The sequence below is a fragment of the Tamandua tetradactyla genome, chromosome 4, assembly GCF_023851605.1.
Source record: "Tamandua tetradactyla isolate mTamTet1 chromosome 4, mTamTet1.pri, whole genome shotgun sequence".
NCBI classification, from domain to species: Eukaryota; Metazoa; Chordata; class Mammalia; order Pilosa; family Myrmecophagidae; genus Tamandua; species Tamandua tetradactyla.
Window position 1 is genome coordinate 186,436,639 of NC_135330.1, and position 13,803 is coordinate 186,450,441.

At 35.1% G+C, this 13,803-nt stretch overlaps 1 protein-coding gene across 5 annotated transcripts in view; it reads left to right on the forward strand.

Moving 5' to 3' along the window:
• Nucleotides 1–13,803, forward strand: part of IFT88 (intraflagellar transport 88) — a 174,550-nt gene that overhangs the window by 127,473 nt on the left and 33,274 nt on the right. For all 5 annotated transcript variants that reach the window (XM_077158807.1, XM_077158806.1, XM_077158805.1 and 2 more), the window contains one exon: nt 3,141–3,247. In XM_077158807.1, coding sequence (XP_077014922.1) covers nt 3,141–3,247 — 107 coding nt within the window. The remainder of the gene's footprint in view (nt 1–3,140; nt 3,248–13,803) is intronic.

Genomic DNA, 13,803 nt, shown 5'->3' on the forward strand with positions numbered 1-13,803 from the left:
AGAAATAGAAGAACTAAAAAAAAAGCAGGAACAAGAAGAAAATGTGTAGAAAATTTAACATCTTTTTTTTTCAGTTTTGAGAGCACATGACCGCTAAGAATGTCACAGAAAACAAATGAGGTGAAATATAATATGAACATCATTAGTCAATAGGGAAATGCAAATCAAAACCAAGAGATAATATTTCATACCCATTAGGATGGCTATTATTAAACGAAAAATAGCAACTATTGGCAAGCATGAGAGAAATAGAAACCCTGAGCATTGCTAGTAGGAATGTAAAATGGTGCATTTGCTGTGGAAAATAATTTGGCAGGTCCTCAGAAAGTTAAACATAGAATTACCATATGACCCAGAAATTCCACTTATAGGTATATACTCCAAAGAATTGAAAGCAAGGACTTAAACAAATATTTGTACACCAGTGTGTGTATCAGCATTCTTCAAAATAACCAAGATGTGGAAGCAACTTAAGTATCCATCAACACATGATGGTTAAACAAAACGTGGTGTATACATACAGTGGAGTATTATTCAGCAGTAAAAAGGAGTGAAGTTCTGATATATGCTAAAACGTGCACCATAGAAGAACTTTGAAGACATCATGTGAGTGAAATAAGCCAGACACCAAAGGACAAATATTATATTATTCCACACCTATGAAATATTCAGAATAAGCAAATTCATAGAGACAGTAAGAATATCAGAGGTTACCAGAGGCAGGTGGATGGGATTATTGCTTAATAGGCACAGAGTTTTTATTTGGAATGATAAAAAGGTTTTGGAAATAAATAATGGTGATGATTGCACAACATTGTGAATGTGATTAACGCCACTAAATTATATACTTAAAAATGGTTAAAATGGCAGATTTTATGGAAAAAAGATAATAGGGTGATAAAAGGATAATAGGATGGTATATATAAAAGATTGTAGGTAAACTATGAATGTATAATTATTAAAATCCACTTGAAGACAATAAAGAGCAGAAGCATGACTAAAAAATCAAATTAGTCACTGTAAACTTGGTTAAGTTCTCTCAGCATGCAAGGAAAGGAAAAAAGATTAGAGAAAATGGAAGTTTCATAGATACAGAAGACAATAGAGATATAATCTAAGAATTATAATGAATAAAAGCAATAACCAAAACCAGATAATTATTGTAGAACAGAAAAAGAAAGATCTGATATCTACAAAGGAAGAAAAATTGGATGGTTTTCAGACTTCTTTACAACACTAAATAGCAAAGGCAGTGGAACATTATCTCTATTATAGGGTTTTGAGAATTTCTATACATCTACAAGTAAAAGCAACAAAAGATATTCTTAGATATATAAGGGCTTATATACTCATCTTCCCTGCCTGGGGAAATAAAAAATTTACTTGAAAACTTACTTTGGAAAATCACTGGAATACTGAATCAAAATTTAGAACTCAGAAAGGGAAATATGCTGTGTCCAAAGAGTAAGAGTAGGAATTAATTTGACATAGAGTTAAATCTGAAGCATAATTTAGATGGTAGTGGTCGTGGATGTAAGCAAGGGAGCAGTGAGAAGTACGCTGTATTCTTCATTTTGTGGGAGTATAAAAAAATACTGTTTAATTTTGATACTGATACTTAAGAACATATAAAACCAAGCCCCCTAATGTGTGACTTTCTTTAGGCATGATTTATTCTTATGGAAAAGAAAGCAATGAGGCTTCACATAAACTTTTCTTGGGAGTATATAACTAATGCAGTATTTTTGGAGGATAGATTTGAAGTATTATCGAGATCTTCAAAATGTTTATAATGTTTAGATCCAGTAGTTCCGCTATTAGTAATTTTAATCACAAGGAAATAGAGAGGCACACAAAAATTTGGAAACAGCTTTAATGCTCAGTAATATAAGCTGGTTAATAAAATTTGGTTAATAAAGCTAAAAAATGATAAAATATTTTGGAGCCATTTGAAGCTGTTTTTTGAACTTAATAACCTGGGATTATTCTCCTGATTACCAAGAAAAGCCTAGAAAGGAAGAAAATAAAATGTTTAGTTTTGTTTTGGGATGGAAGAGTAATAGGTAATTTATTTTCTTTTTTGTACCTTAATGTTTTACAGATTTTCCACTGTCTACATATTGCTGTTGTATTGAGGAAAGCAGAGTATTTTTAACAGAGATAATAAAAATATTTTAATTTGGACCATAAATGGGAGAGTCCATTCTTATAAAAGAAGAAACAAAATATGTATAGTTTTTAGCATCTCTGCCAGTTTATAAATTTTTGCTAATTTTAAAAACAATATTGAATAAAAAAGTAAATCCCAGAAGATGGCATACAGAATACCATTTTTATAAAAGCCAGTAACAAGCTAAATTTAATATATCATTTGGGGATACATATGTAAGTGATAAAAGGTTTTTTTGTTGTTTTGTTTTTTAAGCAAAGAAATGATAATCCAGGGGTGGAGATACAGGAATGGGATAGGGAAGAGCACAGGCAGAGGCAGGTGTGGATAATGTTCTAGGTCTTCAGTTGGATGGTGAATTTGAGGGGTGTATTTCCTCAATTTATTGTAGTTATTTTGCATATATTTAATATCAACAGTAAGTGCAGTCACTGTAAAATATATATTTTTTGCACTCCTAGTGCTTTGAGTATAGTGTGAATATTTATTAAAAGAATGAATCTAATGACAATAAAAATAAAAGAACATTTATTAGTAGTTTTTGTTATGATAATGTGTTCAAACTGTTCATATTTTTTAGCCTAGTCTTTCCCCTTAGAACTCCTAATACATATTTATGAAAGTTCCAGTCATGGCTAGGAGTAAATTCAGTAGCATATTCAAGTTTCAGATTGGAACATTAACACGTGTTACATCTGCCTTTGAAATTCTCTTCTAGCAATGTCCTTCTGCTTGTGTTCCTTCTAGATATAGCAGGGTGAGGCAGGGCACGTGGAGAGAGTAACTTTAAACCCCCTTTCAAGGAAGACCATTCTCCCAAGCTAGAGAAAAAAAGTAATTATTTCTCAAGAGAGAAAGAAACACTATTTGTGATCATCATTCCTATGCCCTTAAAGATTGAGTTTATTGATTTTCTGTGCTTTCAACCACGTGCATAAATATTTTCCTAAATATGTTTTTTGCAATTTAGGTCTGCGTTTCTTGGTTCGTCTCTGCACAGACATTGGATTAAAAGAAGTTCAAGAGTATGCAACAAAACTCAAGAGATTGGAAAAAATGAAAGAAATAAGGGAACAGGTATTTCGTATGGGCCAAAAACTACTGGCTGTTACAAAAGGTCAAACTTCTGTAGCTCAAATCAGTGAGCTTGGGATCCTCTATCTGAAAAGCATTTGGAACATTTGTTTCTGTTTTGGCATAATAGGAGATGTTTAAGTTTGCTAAAACTGCTAGAACACAATGTATCACAAATGGGTTGGCTTTTACAATGGGGATTTATTAGATTGCAAGTTTATAGTTCTAAGGGGGTGAAAATGTCCAAATTAAGGCATCAACAGGATGATACCTTCTCTGAAGAAAGGTTGCTGGCATCTGGGACACCTCTGTCATGTGGCAAGGCAGATGGCTGGTGTCTGCTCATCCTTTTCTCCTGAGCCTCGCCACTTTCAGCCTCTAGCTTCAGTGGCTTTCCCTCTCAGCTCCTCCAGGGGCTTTTTTTCTGTGAGCTTCTCTTGGTTTCATCTCTCTGCTTCTGTTTGAGTTTTATGCTCTCATAAAGGACTCCAGTAAAAGGATTAAGACCACCTTGAATGGGGGGGGCACCTTGGATGGGGGCATTCACATCTCAATTGAAATAACCTAACCAAAGGTCCCACCTACAATAGATCTGTACCCACAGAATTGAATTAAAAGAACATGGTCTTTTCAGTGTATATAACAGCTTCAAACGAACACAGAAGGAATAACTAAACTTCTAGTTTTAGGAGAAAGTTCTGTCAAAAGCAGGTTCCCAATAGGAATATATATGATGCATTCAGAATAATCTTTTGGGGATACCTCCTAACAAACAAATGTTTGTAATTTTCCACAACACAAAATAGCTTTCAGGTTAATTTGAAGATTTTATTTAATTGGAGAGTCCCATGGTCCAGAGAGAATAAAAGGCAATTACTTGTATACAACAATAGTACTTTTTTCTTTGAATTATATCATCATATATGTAGAACATAAGTTTAAGAAAATTAATATACATGGAAGCACTTAAAGTATATTTTCATTTTTCATGCAGTATGTGAAATAGCAGTCCTTGTGTTTTTACTTCTTTAAAAAATAATCTCTCCTAATGTTGAGCCTAGAATATTTATGAATTTAATATGATTTTTGATTATCTGTCATCACAGGAAAAAATATATTTTGAGGCTTATGTTGCCATATTAGAAATAAAGTTTTGAGAGGAATTTTTTCATAAATGACATTGTAAAATGTAGTGATTAAGGACTTTCTCAAGGATTTAATTATCTTGGATAGACAAATTCTAAATTCTTTATTTTCCTTCAAACTGTGGTCATCTTTTTGCTTTTAAGAGGTAATCTAATTGCTTATTTGCTTTAAAAGTATCAATTGTAAAACCATTATGAGCCCTACCTAATTTTCACCTTAAAAGTCTTGTAAAATATCAAGTTGGTATTAAAATGCCATGCTGGCTAGTTAAAACTTAGTATGAAAAACCATTTTAATACATAAATTAGATAACCTGAGTAAAAGCTTTGTAAAATGTAAACAATTACAAATTGAAGCTCTAATGATCATAATCATCATTGTAATTCACTATTAAATTTATTTCATTAAGAATAATAAGAAAAAGTATTCTTTAGAACTTGGCAATTAGTTATTATATAAAGCTACCTAGTATGGAACAATGGATATCTGTGATTAGAGTAGGCCTTGGTAGTTTAAGTTATTTACAATGAACAATGAACATAAAATAACGTAAAATTATAGATCATATGTAATATGCTTCTTGCAACTTACAACCTAAAATAGAAAAATTGTTGAATATGCATTACCATCATTGGTTTAGTAGACCTCAAGTGTTGACTCCTTTTAAGATGATAAGTAGCCTTTTAACTCTCTGGGTACTTGCTTGCATCCAGGTCACAAGAAATTATAACTCAAACTTCAGGAAACATTAATTCCAAGGAGTTCCTAAGAAATGAACTTGAGAGGTAAAGACCAAAATCCCCTTTAAAGAAATTCAGAACTACTTTTACACAGTTTTTTGTTGTAGCTTACCATTTAATTTTCTCAGTTGTATCTCATTCAATCATTATAAATATCATTCTCTTTTTTATCTGTACAGTACTTGTAACCCCCCTTTACATTTTCTTCCTCTCTCCCTTTCTTCTTTCATCATCACTTACCATCTTTTCTTTATTTTATTCTCTCCATACGCTGTTGAACTTTTTTCCTTCACCCTATAGACTAATATTCATATAGATTAATGAATTTTACTATTCTAAGTGGACATATGGATGAAATTAAAAGTACCTTTCCTTTCTAATTAGTACCCAGTTTCTTAATTTCCTTTCCATCAAAGTTTTTATATATTTTTTAATGTAAGAAACTTTCTTCATTTCTTTCATGGACCTGAGGTTTTCATATCTATCTGTACTTTGAAAAAACAAATCTAACTTTATGATGAAGCATAAGTATTTCTACGGAGTATGTTACAAAAGGGATTAGCATTTGCTTAGCATGCCTTATTTCCACAGATACGGTACAAATTAATCATGTCAGCTATATTTCAGGGAAAATATTTTAAAACTGTTGGGAACAAACCATTTGTTGGTGCTCCTCAGGAATTTTAGAAATACACATTTTTGTACAAATAAGTGACTTATTTATTGTAAAGAATCCATGTATCGTACTCACTAAAATAATTCTCTAATGGCTTAGTTAAGAACACTGAAGTAAAATACTATGGTTTTTACCATAATGCATTCAATTATTCAGTGCTTATACTAGGCCAAATTATTAGCATCTCAAGTACTTCAGAATGCCTCTTTTGTTAATATCTTATCATTGCTCTCCTTTAATCTGAATAAAACCCAATGCCATTTAGATATATTCTCACAGAATAGTTTTTCCTCAATATTTTTCTCTTCAAACTTTGTTATACCTTAATCTTTCTTTAGAATTAAAGTCACAGTCCTCATCCACAAAGTCTGCAACAAACATTTAATATCTCATTTTCTTGAAATCTCTGGTTTCTCTAGGCTTCAAACTTAATGGCTCCTTTCCTTTTCTTTTACAATGCTTCCACCTAGTTCTCAAATTGTTCTGTGCACAATAAAAGTTTGTTCCACTGTTCTCAGGTGCTTCTTATTAAATCATACATCAGAGAAACATTTTCCTCTTGTTTTCTCACATCAGTATTGCATATAAACACACAGTAATGGGAGAATGTCAATTTTCCAAGAAGAAATGTCCTATGAAAGAGGGAAGATGATTAAAAAGAAAGAATTCTTATATATTTGAGATCATAATTCTCCATTTGATCTTACCTCCCAGTTCATTAGTGTACAACCCATCTCAATTAGTCTTAGATTGCAAGCCCATAGGGTGAAGCATTCTATTTCCTGGCTTGCATAGTGTGTAAAACACTGTTAGCTATGAAACAGGATATAATAAATAAACTTCTGAATTAAGAATGCCCTCATTTGGGAGCCAAGATGGCAGCTTAGCAGGGTGTGGGATTCAGTTCATCCTCCAGAACAGCTACTAAATAATCAGGAACAGTACAGAACAGCTCCTGAAGCCATGTCAGTGACCGAACACACAGCATTTCCCAGTCTGGACCAGCTGGACTGGCTGTGAGCCCCCCCAGAACTGTGAGTTCTCCAAGCCACGGTGACTGGCACCCCTCCCCCACGAGCTGCTTCCCAGAGGGGAAAGGAAAGGGTCTTTACAGCAGCAGGGGCTTAGCACAACTAAGCTTCAAGTGTGGAATTAATTTACAAGTTCTGACTACTAAAAATAGACCCCCCAGCTCAGGTGAATCTGGTCAAAGCCGAGGTCACTGATTTTTGCCCTGGCACTGGGGGGGAGGGCAGGGCTGACAGAAAAAGAAAAATAAAAAACAGGTTTTTGAGGCTTGGCTACCCTTGGATACAGCGGCAGGACTTCTCAGGCTGCAATTGCCCCAGGCATAGCCAGAAACAAGCTTCTTTGGAGCTGGTGCCTTCACCAGGAGAGGAGTGAGACCCAACTCAGATGGAATCCCTCTCTGAAGGAATTCAGACCCCAGGGCTTGGTAATTGGAAGCCATTAAAACCAGCCTACAACCTCTCCTCTGTCTCCACCATGCCTCCAGCAGGGAGTCTGCCAAAGTTAAAGTTACCACATCATATTATGTTGGTGGAACCTGCAGGCACACCGGCACCACAGACTGGGCAGGATAAGAAAAACAGAGTCCAGAGACTTCACAGGAAAGTCTTTCAACCTATTGGGTCTCACCAGGGAAGACTGACACAGGTGACTCTTCCCTCCTGACAGTAGGCCAGTTTAACCTGGGAAAATCCGGCTGGGGTCTATAATACCTAAGTAGACCCTCTTAAGTGTGTGTGTGGGGGGGGAGGGGGGGTGGCAGAAGGCACCATATAGGCAGGGCAAGAAACAAGGAAACAAGAACTGAAAAATTCTCCTCTGTTAAACAAAACCTAAGCTAGTGGTCCAGAAAAAGCTGAACTGAATGTCAAAGAACAGGCAGACAACAAATTCATCCAGCAAGAAAACCCTAGGTAAAAGAAGTGCAAACAATCTCCAGAATAAACTAATTAAGGTAATTAAATGCCTAGACGCCAGCAAAAAATAACAAATCACACTAGGAAAATTGAAGATATGGCCCAGTCAAAGGAACAAACCAATAGTTCAAATGAGATACAGGAGTTGAAATAATTAATTCAGAATGTACGAACAGACATGGAAATCCTTTTCAAAAATCAAATCAATAAATTGACGGAGGCTATAAAGAAGGCAAGGGATGAACAAAAAGAAGAAATTGAAAGTCTGAAAAAACAAATCACAGAACTTATGGGAATGAAAGGCAGAGTAGAAAAGATGAAAAAAAAAAACAATGGAAACCTACAATGGTAGATTTCGAGAGGCAGAAGATAGGATTAGTGAACTGGAGGACAGAACATATGAAATCCGACAAGCAAAAGAAAGTATAGGGAAAAGAATGGAAAAATATGAGCAGGGACTCAGGGAATTGAATGACAATATGAAGTGCATGAATATACATGTTGTGGGTGTCCCAGAAGGAGAAGAGAAGGGAAAAGAAGGAGAAAAACTAATGGAGGAAATTATCACTGAAAATTTCCCAACTGTTATAAAAGACTTAAAATTACAGATCCAAGAAGTGCAGCGTACCCCAAAGAGAACAGATCCAAATAGACATACTCCAAGACACTTACTAATCAGAATATCAGAGGTCAAAGAGAAAGAGAGAATCTTGAAAGCAGCAAGAGAAAAGCAATCAATCACATACAAGGGAAGCCCAATAAGACTATGTATAGATTTCTCAGCAGAAACCATGGAGACAAGAAGACAATGGGATGATATATTTAAATTACTAAAAGAGAAAAACTGCCAACCAAGAATTCTATATCCAGCAAAATTGTCCTTCAAAAATGAGGGGGAAATTAAAACATTTGCAGACAAAAAATCACTGAGAGAATTTGTGACCAAGAGACCAGCTCTGCAAGAAATACTAAAGGGAACACTAGAGGCAGATATGAAACGACAGAAGAGAGAGGTGTAAAGAAGAGTGTAGAAAGGAAGACTATGAGTAAAGGTAAAAAGAAGGAAAGTTAGATATGACAGATAAAATCCAAAAGGCAAATGGTAGAAGTACTACCCATACAGTAATAACACTAAAGATTAAAGGATTAAACTCCCCAATCAAAAGACATAGACTGGCAGAATGGATTAAAAAACAGGACCCATCTATATGCTGTCTACAGGAAACACATCTTAGACCCAAGGGTAAACATAGGTTGAAAGTGCAAGGTTGGGAAAAGATATTTCATGCAAATAACAATCAGAAAAGAGCAGGAGTAGCTATACTAATATCCAACAAATTAGACTTCAAATGTAAAACAAAGAAGGACACTATGTATTAATAAAAGGAACAATTCAACAAGAAGACATAACAATCATAAATATTTATGCACTGAGCCAGAATGCTCCAAAATATTGAGGCAAACGCTGAAACCATCTACCATAATAGTTGGAGACTTCAATTCCCCACTCTCATCAATGGATAGAACATCTAGACAGAGGATCAGTAAAGAAACAGAAAAGTTGAACAATACAATAAATGAGCTAGACTTAACAGACATTTATAGAACACAACACCCCACAACAGCAGGATAAACCTTTTTCTCAAGTGCTCATGGATCATTCTCAAGGATAGACAATATGCTGGGTCACAAAGCAAGTCTCAATACATTAAAAAACATTGAAATCATACACAACACTTTCTCAGATCATAAAGGAATGAAGTTGAAAATCAATAATAGGCAGAGCCAGAAAATTCAAAAAAATATGTGGAGGCTCAACAACACACTCTTAAACAACCAGTGGGTCAAGGAAGAAATTACAAGAGAAAGCAGTAAATATCTTGAGGCAAATGAAAATGAAAGCACAACATATCAAAACTTATGGGATTCAGCAAAGACAGTGCTAAGAGGGAAATTTATTGCCCTAAATGCCTATATCAAAAAACAAGAAAGGGCAAAAATTCAGGAATTAACTGTCCACTTGGAAGAACAGGAGAAAGAACAGCAAACTAACCCCAAAGCAAGCAAAAGGAAAGAAATAATGAAGATTACAGCAGAAATAAATGAAATTGAGAATATGAAAACAATTCATAAAATCAACAAAACCAGAAGCTGGTTCTATGAGAAAATCAGTAAGACTGATGGACCCTTAGCAAGATTGACAAAAAGAAGAAGGGAGAGGTTGCAAATAAATAAGATCAGAAATGGAAGAAGAGGGCGGGCCGCGGTGGCTCAGCGGGCAAAGTGCTTGCCTGCTATGCCGGAGGACCTCGGTTCGATTCCCGGCCCCAGCCCATGTAACAAAAACGGAGAAACAGAATACAATAAAACAAGAAAATGTTTAAAAAATGTTTCCCTTTCTTCCTTCCTTCTATCCTTCCTTCCTTCTCTCTGTCTTTCCTTTAAAAAAAAAAAAAAAAAAAAAGAAATGGAAGAAGAGACATAACCACTGACCCCCACAGAAATAAAGGAGGTAATAACAGGATACTATGAACAACTTTATGCTAATAAACATGACAATGTAGATGAAATGGACAACTTTCTAGAAAGGCATAAACAACTAACTTTGACTCGAGAAGAAATAGATGACCTCAACAAACCAATCACAAGTAAAGAAACTAAATCAGTCATTAAGAAGCGCCACAAAAAGAAAAGTCCAGGACCAGATGGCTTCACAGGTGAATTCTACCAAACATTCCAGAAAGAATTAGTACCAATCCTGCACAAACTCACAAAAAATTGAAGAGGAGGGAAAGCCAACATCACCCTCATACCAAAGCCAGACAAAGATGTTATGAGAAAAGAAAACTACAGACCAATCTCTCTAATGAATATAGATGCAAAAGTCCTCAACAAAATTCTAGCAAATCGAATCCAGCAACACATTAAAAGAATTATACATCATGACCAAGTAGGATTCATCCCAGGTGTGCAAGGATGGATCAACATAAGAAAATCAATTAATGAAATACACCGTAGCAACAAATCAAAGTAGAAAAACACATGATCATCTCGATTGATGCAGAAAAGGCATTTGACAAAATTCAACATCATTTTCTGTTGAAACTTCAAAGGATAGGAATAGAAGGGAACTTCCTCAAAATGATAAAGGAAATATATGAAAAACCCACAGTTAAGATCATCCTCAATGGGGAAAAACTGAAAACTTTCCCCCTACGATCAGGAACAAGACAAGGATGTCCACTATCACACTGTTATTCTACATTGTGTTGGAAGTTCTAGACAGAACAATTAGACAAGAAAAAGAAATACAAGGCATCAGAATTAGAAAGGAAGAAGTAAAACTCTCACTGTTTGCAGATGATATGATACTATATGTTGAAAACCCTGAAAAATCCACAGCAAAAGTACTAGAGCTAATAAATGAGTACAGCAAAGTGGCAGGTTACAAGATCGACATTCAAAAATCTATACTGTTTCTATACACTAGTAATGAACAATCTGAGGGGGAAATCAAGAAAAGAATTCCATTTACAATTGCAACCAAAAGAATAAAACATTTAGGAATAAATTTAACTACAGAGACAAAAGGACCTATACAAAGAAAACTACAAGAAATTGTTAAAAGAAATCACAGAAGACCTAAATAGATGGAAGGGCATACCGTGTTCATGGATTGGAAGACTAAATATAGTTAAGATGTCAATTCTACCTAAATTGATTTACAGATTCGATGCGGTACCAATTAAAATCCCAACAACTTACTTTTCAGAAATAGAAAAACCAATAACCAAATTTTTCTGGAACTGATATGAACTGACATTAGTGAATAAACTTTGAGAATTTCATTGGTAACAGAAACCATCAGGAGATAGAAATAGAGTAAGATATTGGGTAATTGGAGCTGAAGGGATACAGATTGTGCAACAGGACTGAATGTAAAAACTCAGAAATGGACAGCACAATATGACCTAATTGTAATACAATTATGTTAAAATACTGAATGAAGCTGAATGTGATAATGATAGAGGGAGGAGGGCTGTGGGCACAAATGAAATCAGAAAGAAAGACAGACAATAAAGACTGAGATGGTATAATCTAGGAAAGCTTAGAGTGTATAATGATAGTGACTAAATGTACAAATTTAAAAAACGTTTTTGCATGAGGAAGAACAAAGGAATGTCATGACTGCAGGGTGCTGAAAATAGATGGTAATTAATATTTTAAAATTTTACCTTACATGTGAGACTAAAGCAAAAAAATGTTTATTTGGTACAAAATTTATATTTTGACTAGTGCATTTCCTAATATAACTTATGTAGACAGCTTAATTGAACACCATAAGTACATGGAACCTTGAGTAGGACATGAGATTTTGTGGGTTTGTCCCAAGTGATGCCCTGATAAATCCCAGAGTGATTTGAACAGTGAATAAAAAAGTATTTGCAACATCCCCTTCAGGGAATGGTGAAAAGGGGAAAATTCAACTTCCCCAAGTTGAATTCTTGATAATCTCACAAGCAGTGTGGACAACCAAAGCTATAGGCTGAGTCCCCAGTCTTGGGGTTTGTTTATATGAAACTTAACCCTGCAAAGGATGGGTTAAGCCTACTTAAAATTAGGCCTAAGAGTCACCCCCCAAGAGAACCTCTTTTGTTGCTCAGATGTGGCCTCTCTCTCCAGCCAACACAGCAGGCAAACTCACCACCCTCCCCCTGTCTACGTGGGACATGACTCCCAGGGGTGTGGACCTTCCTGGCAACGTGGGACAGAAATCCTAGAATGAGCTGAGACTCAGCATCAAGGGATTGAGAAAACCTTCTCGACCAAAACGGAAAAGAGTGAAATGAGACAAAGTGTCAATGGCTGAGAGATTCCAAACAGAGCTGAGAAGTTAACCTGGAGGTTATTTTGCACATTAAACAGATATCACCTTGTTATTCAAGATATAATGGAGAGGCTGGAGGGAACTGCCTGAAAATGTAGAGCTGTGTTCTAGTAGCCATGTTTCTTGAAGATGATTGTATAATGATATAGCTTTCACAGTGTGACTGTGTGATTGTGAAAACCTTGTGTCTGATGCTCCTTTTATCTACCTTATCAACAGATGAGTAGAAAATATGGAATAAAAATAAATAATAGGTGGGGGGAAAAAAAGAACGCTCTCATTTTCTCAACTTGAACTTGAAACTTCTTGTTGCTTTTTCAGTGTTTTTCGTTTAGAATCTGTCCCAATGCAAAAATATAACATTTCTCCTATGTAATTAAAAATTTTTCAAAAATATTGTTACGCATAATACCACATTATACAGATGTATCTTAATTTACTTAAACATTTTCACATTGTTAGGTATCATTTTTATAGTTGGTGATTTTCAGTCATCAACCTGATTTTCAGATGTAGCTTGCTATGGCTGGCAAGTCTATTGTTGACTTGCTATAGATGGTGTCCCTAATTATTTATAGGAGAACTATTCCATATTGTTGACTTGAGACAAGCCATGTAATTGAATTAGTCAAGTTAATAAAGCCATTGAATGGATATCCACAATAAACCTTTATCTGAAGCTGGTAAAAATGTAACACACTTGACCCTCAGTCTTTGTTTCTTTCCTCCAGAAATGCTGATATAGGCAAAAGTTTGGCAACAGGAAAGAAAAGAAGTAAGGAGCCTGGGTAACCTATTTTGAATAATGTTAACAGTCTTCAGGTTTCTGGTTGCAGTTTCCCTTTAATTTCACCTTAGAACATCTGCTTAATTAGACATTAATACTAATAACAGTTAACATTTATTGTGTGGATAAGTACAGGAACTGTTCTAAGTGCTTTACAGTACTTAATTTAATCATCTTGTTAATCATATTAGCTAGGCATTTTTATCACTACTATTTTAAAGATGAGAAAACTGAGACCCATAGTGGCTTAGTAACTTGCTGCAGGTCACATAACTGTTAGGGGACAGATGTTGAGCTCAAATCCAGAAAGGCAGGCTCCAAAGTCCAGGCTCTCAACTACTGGGCCTTACTACCTTTGAATGGTAACTAAATATGA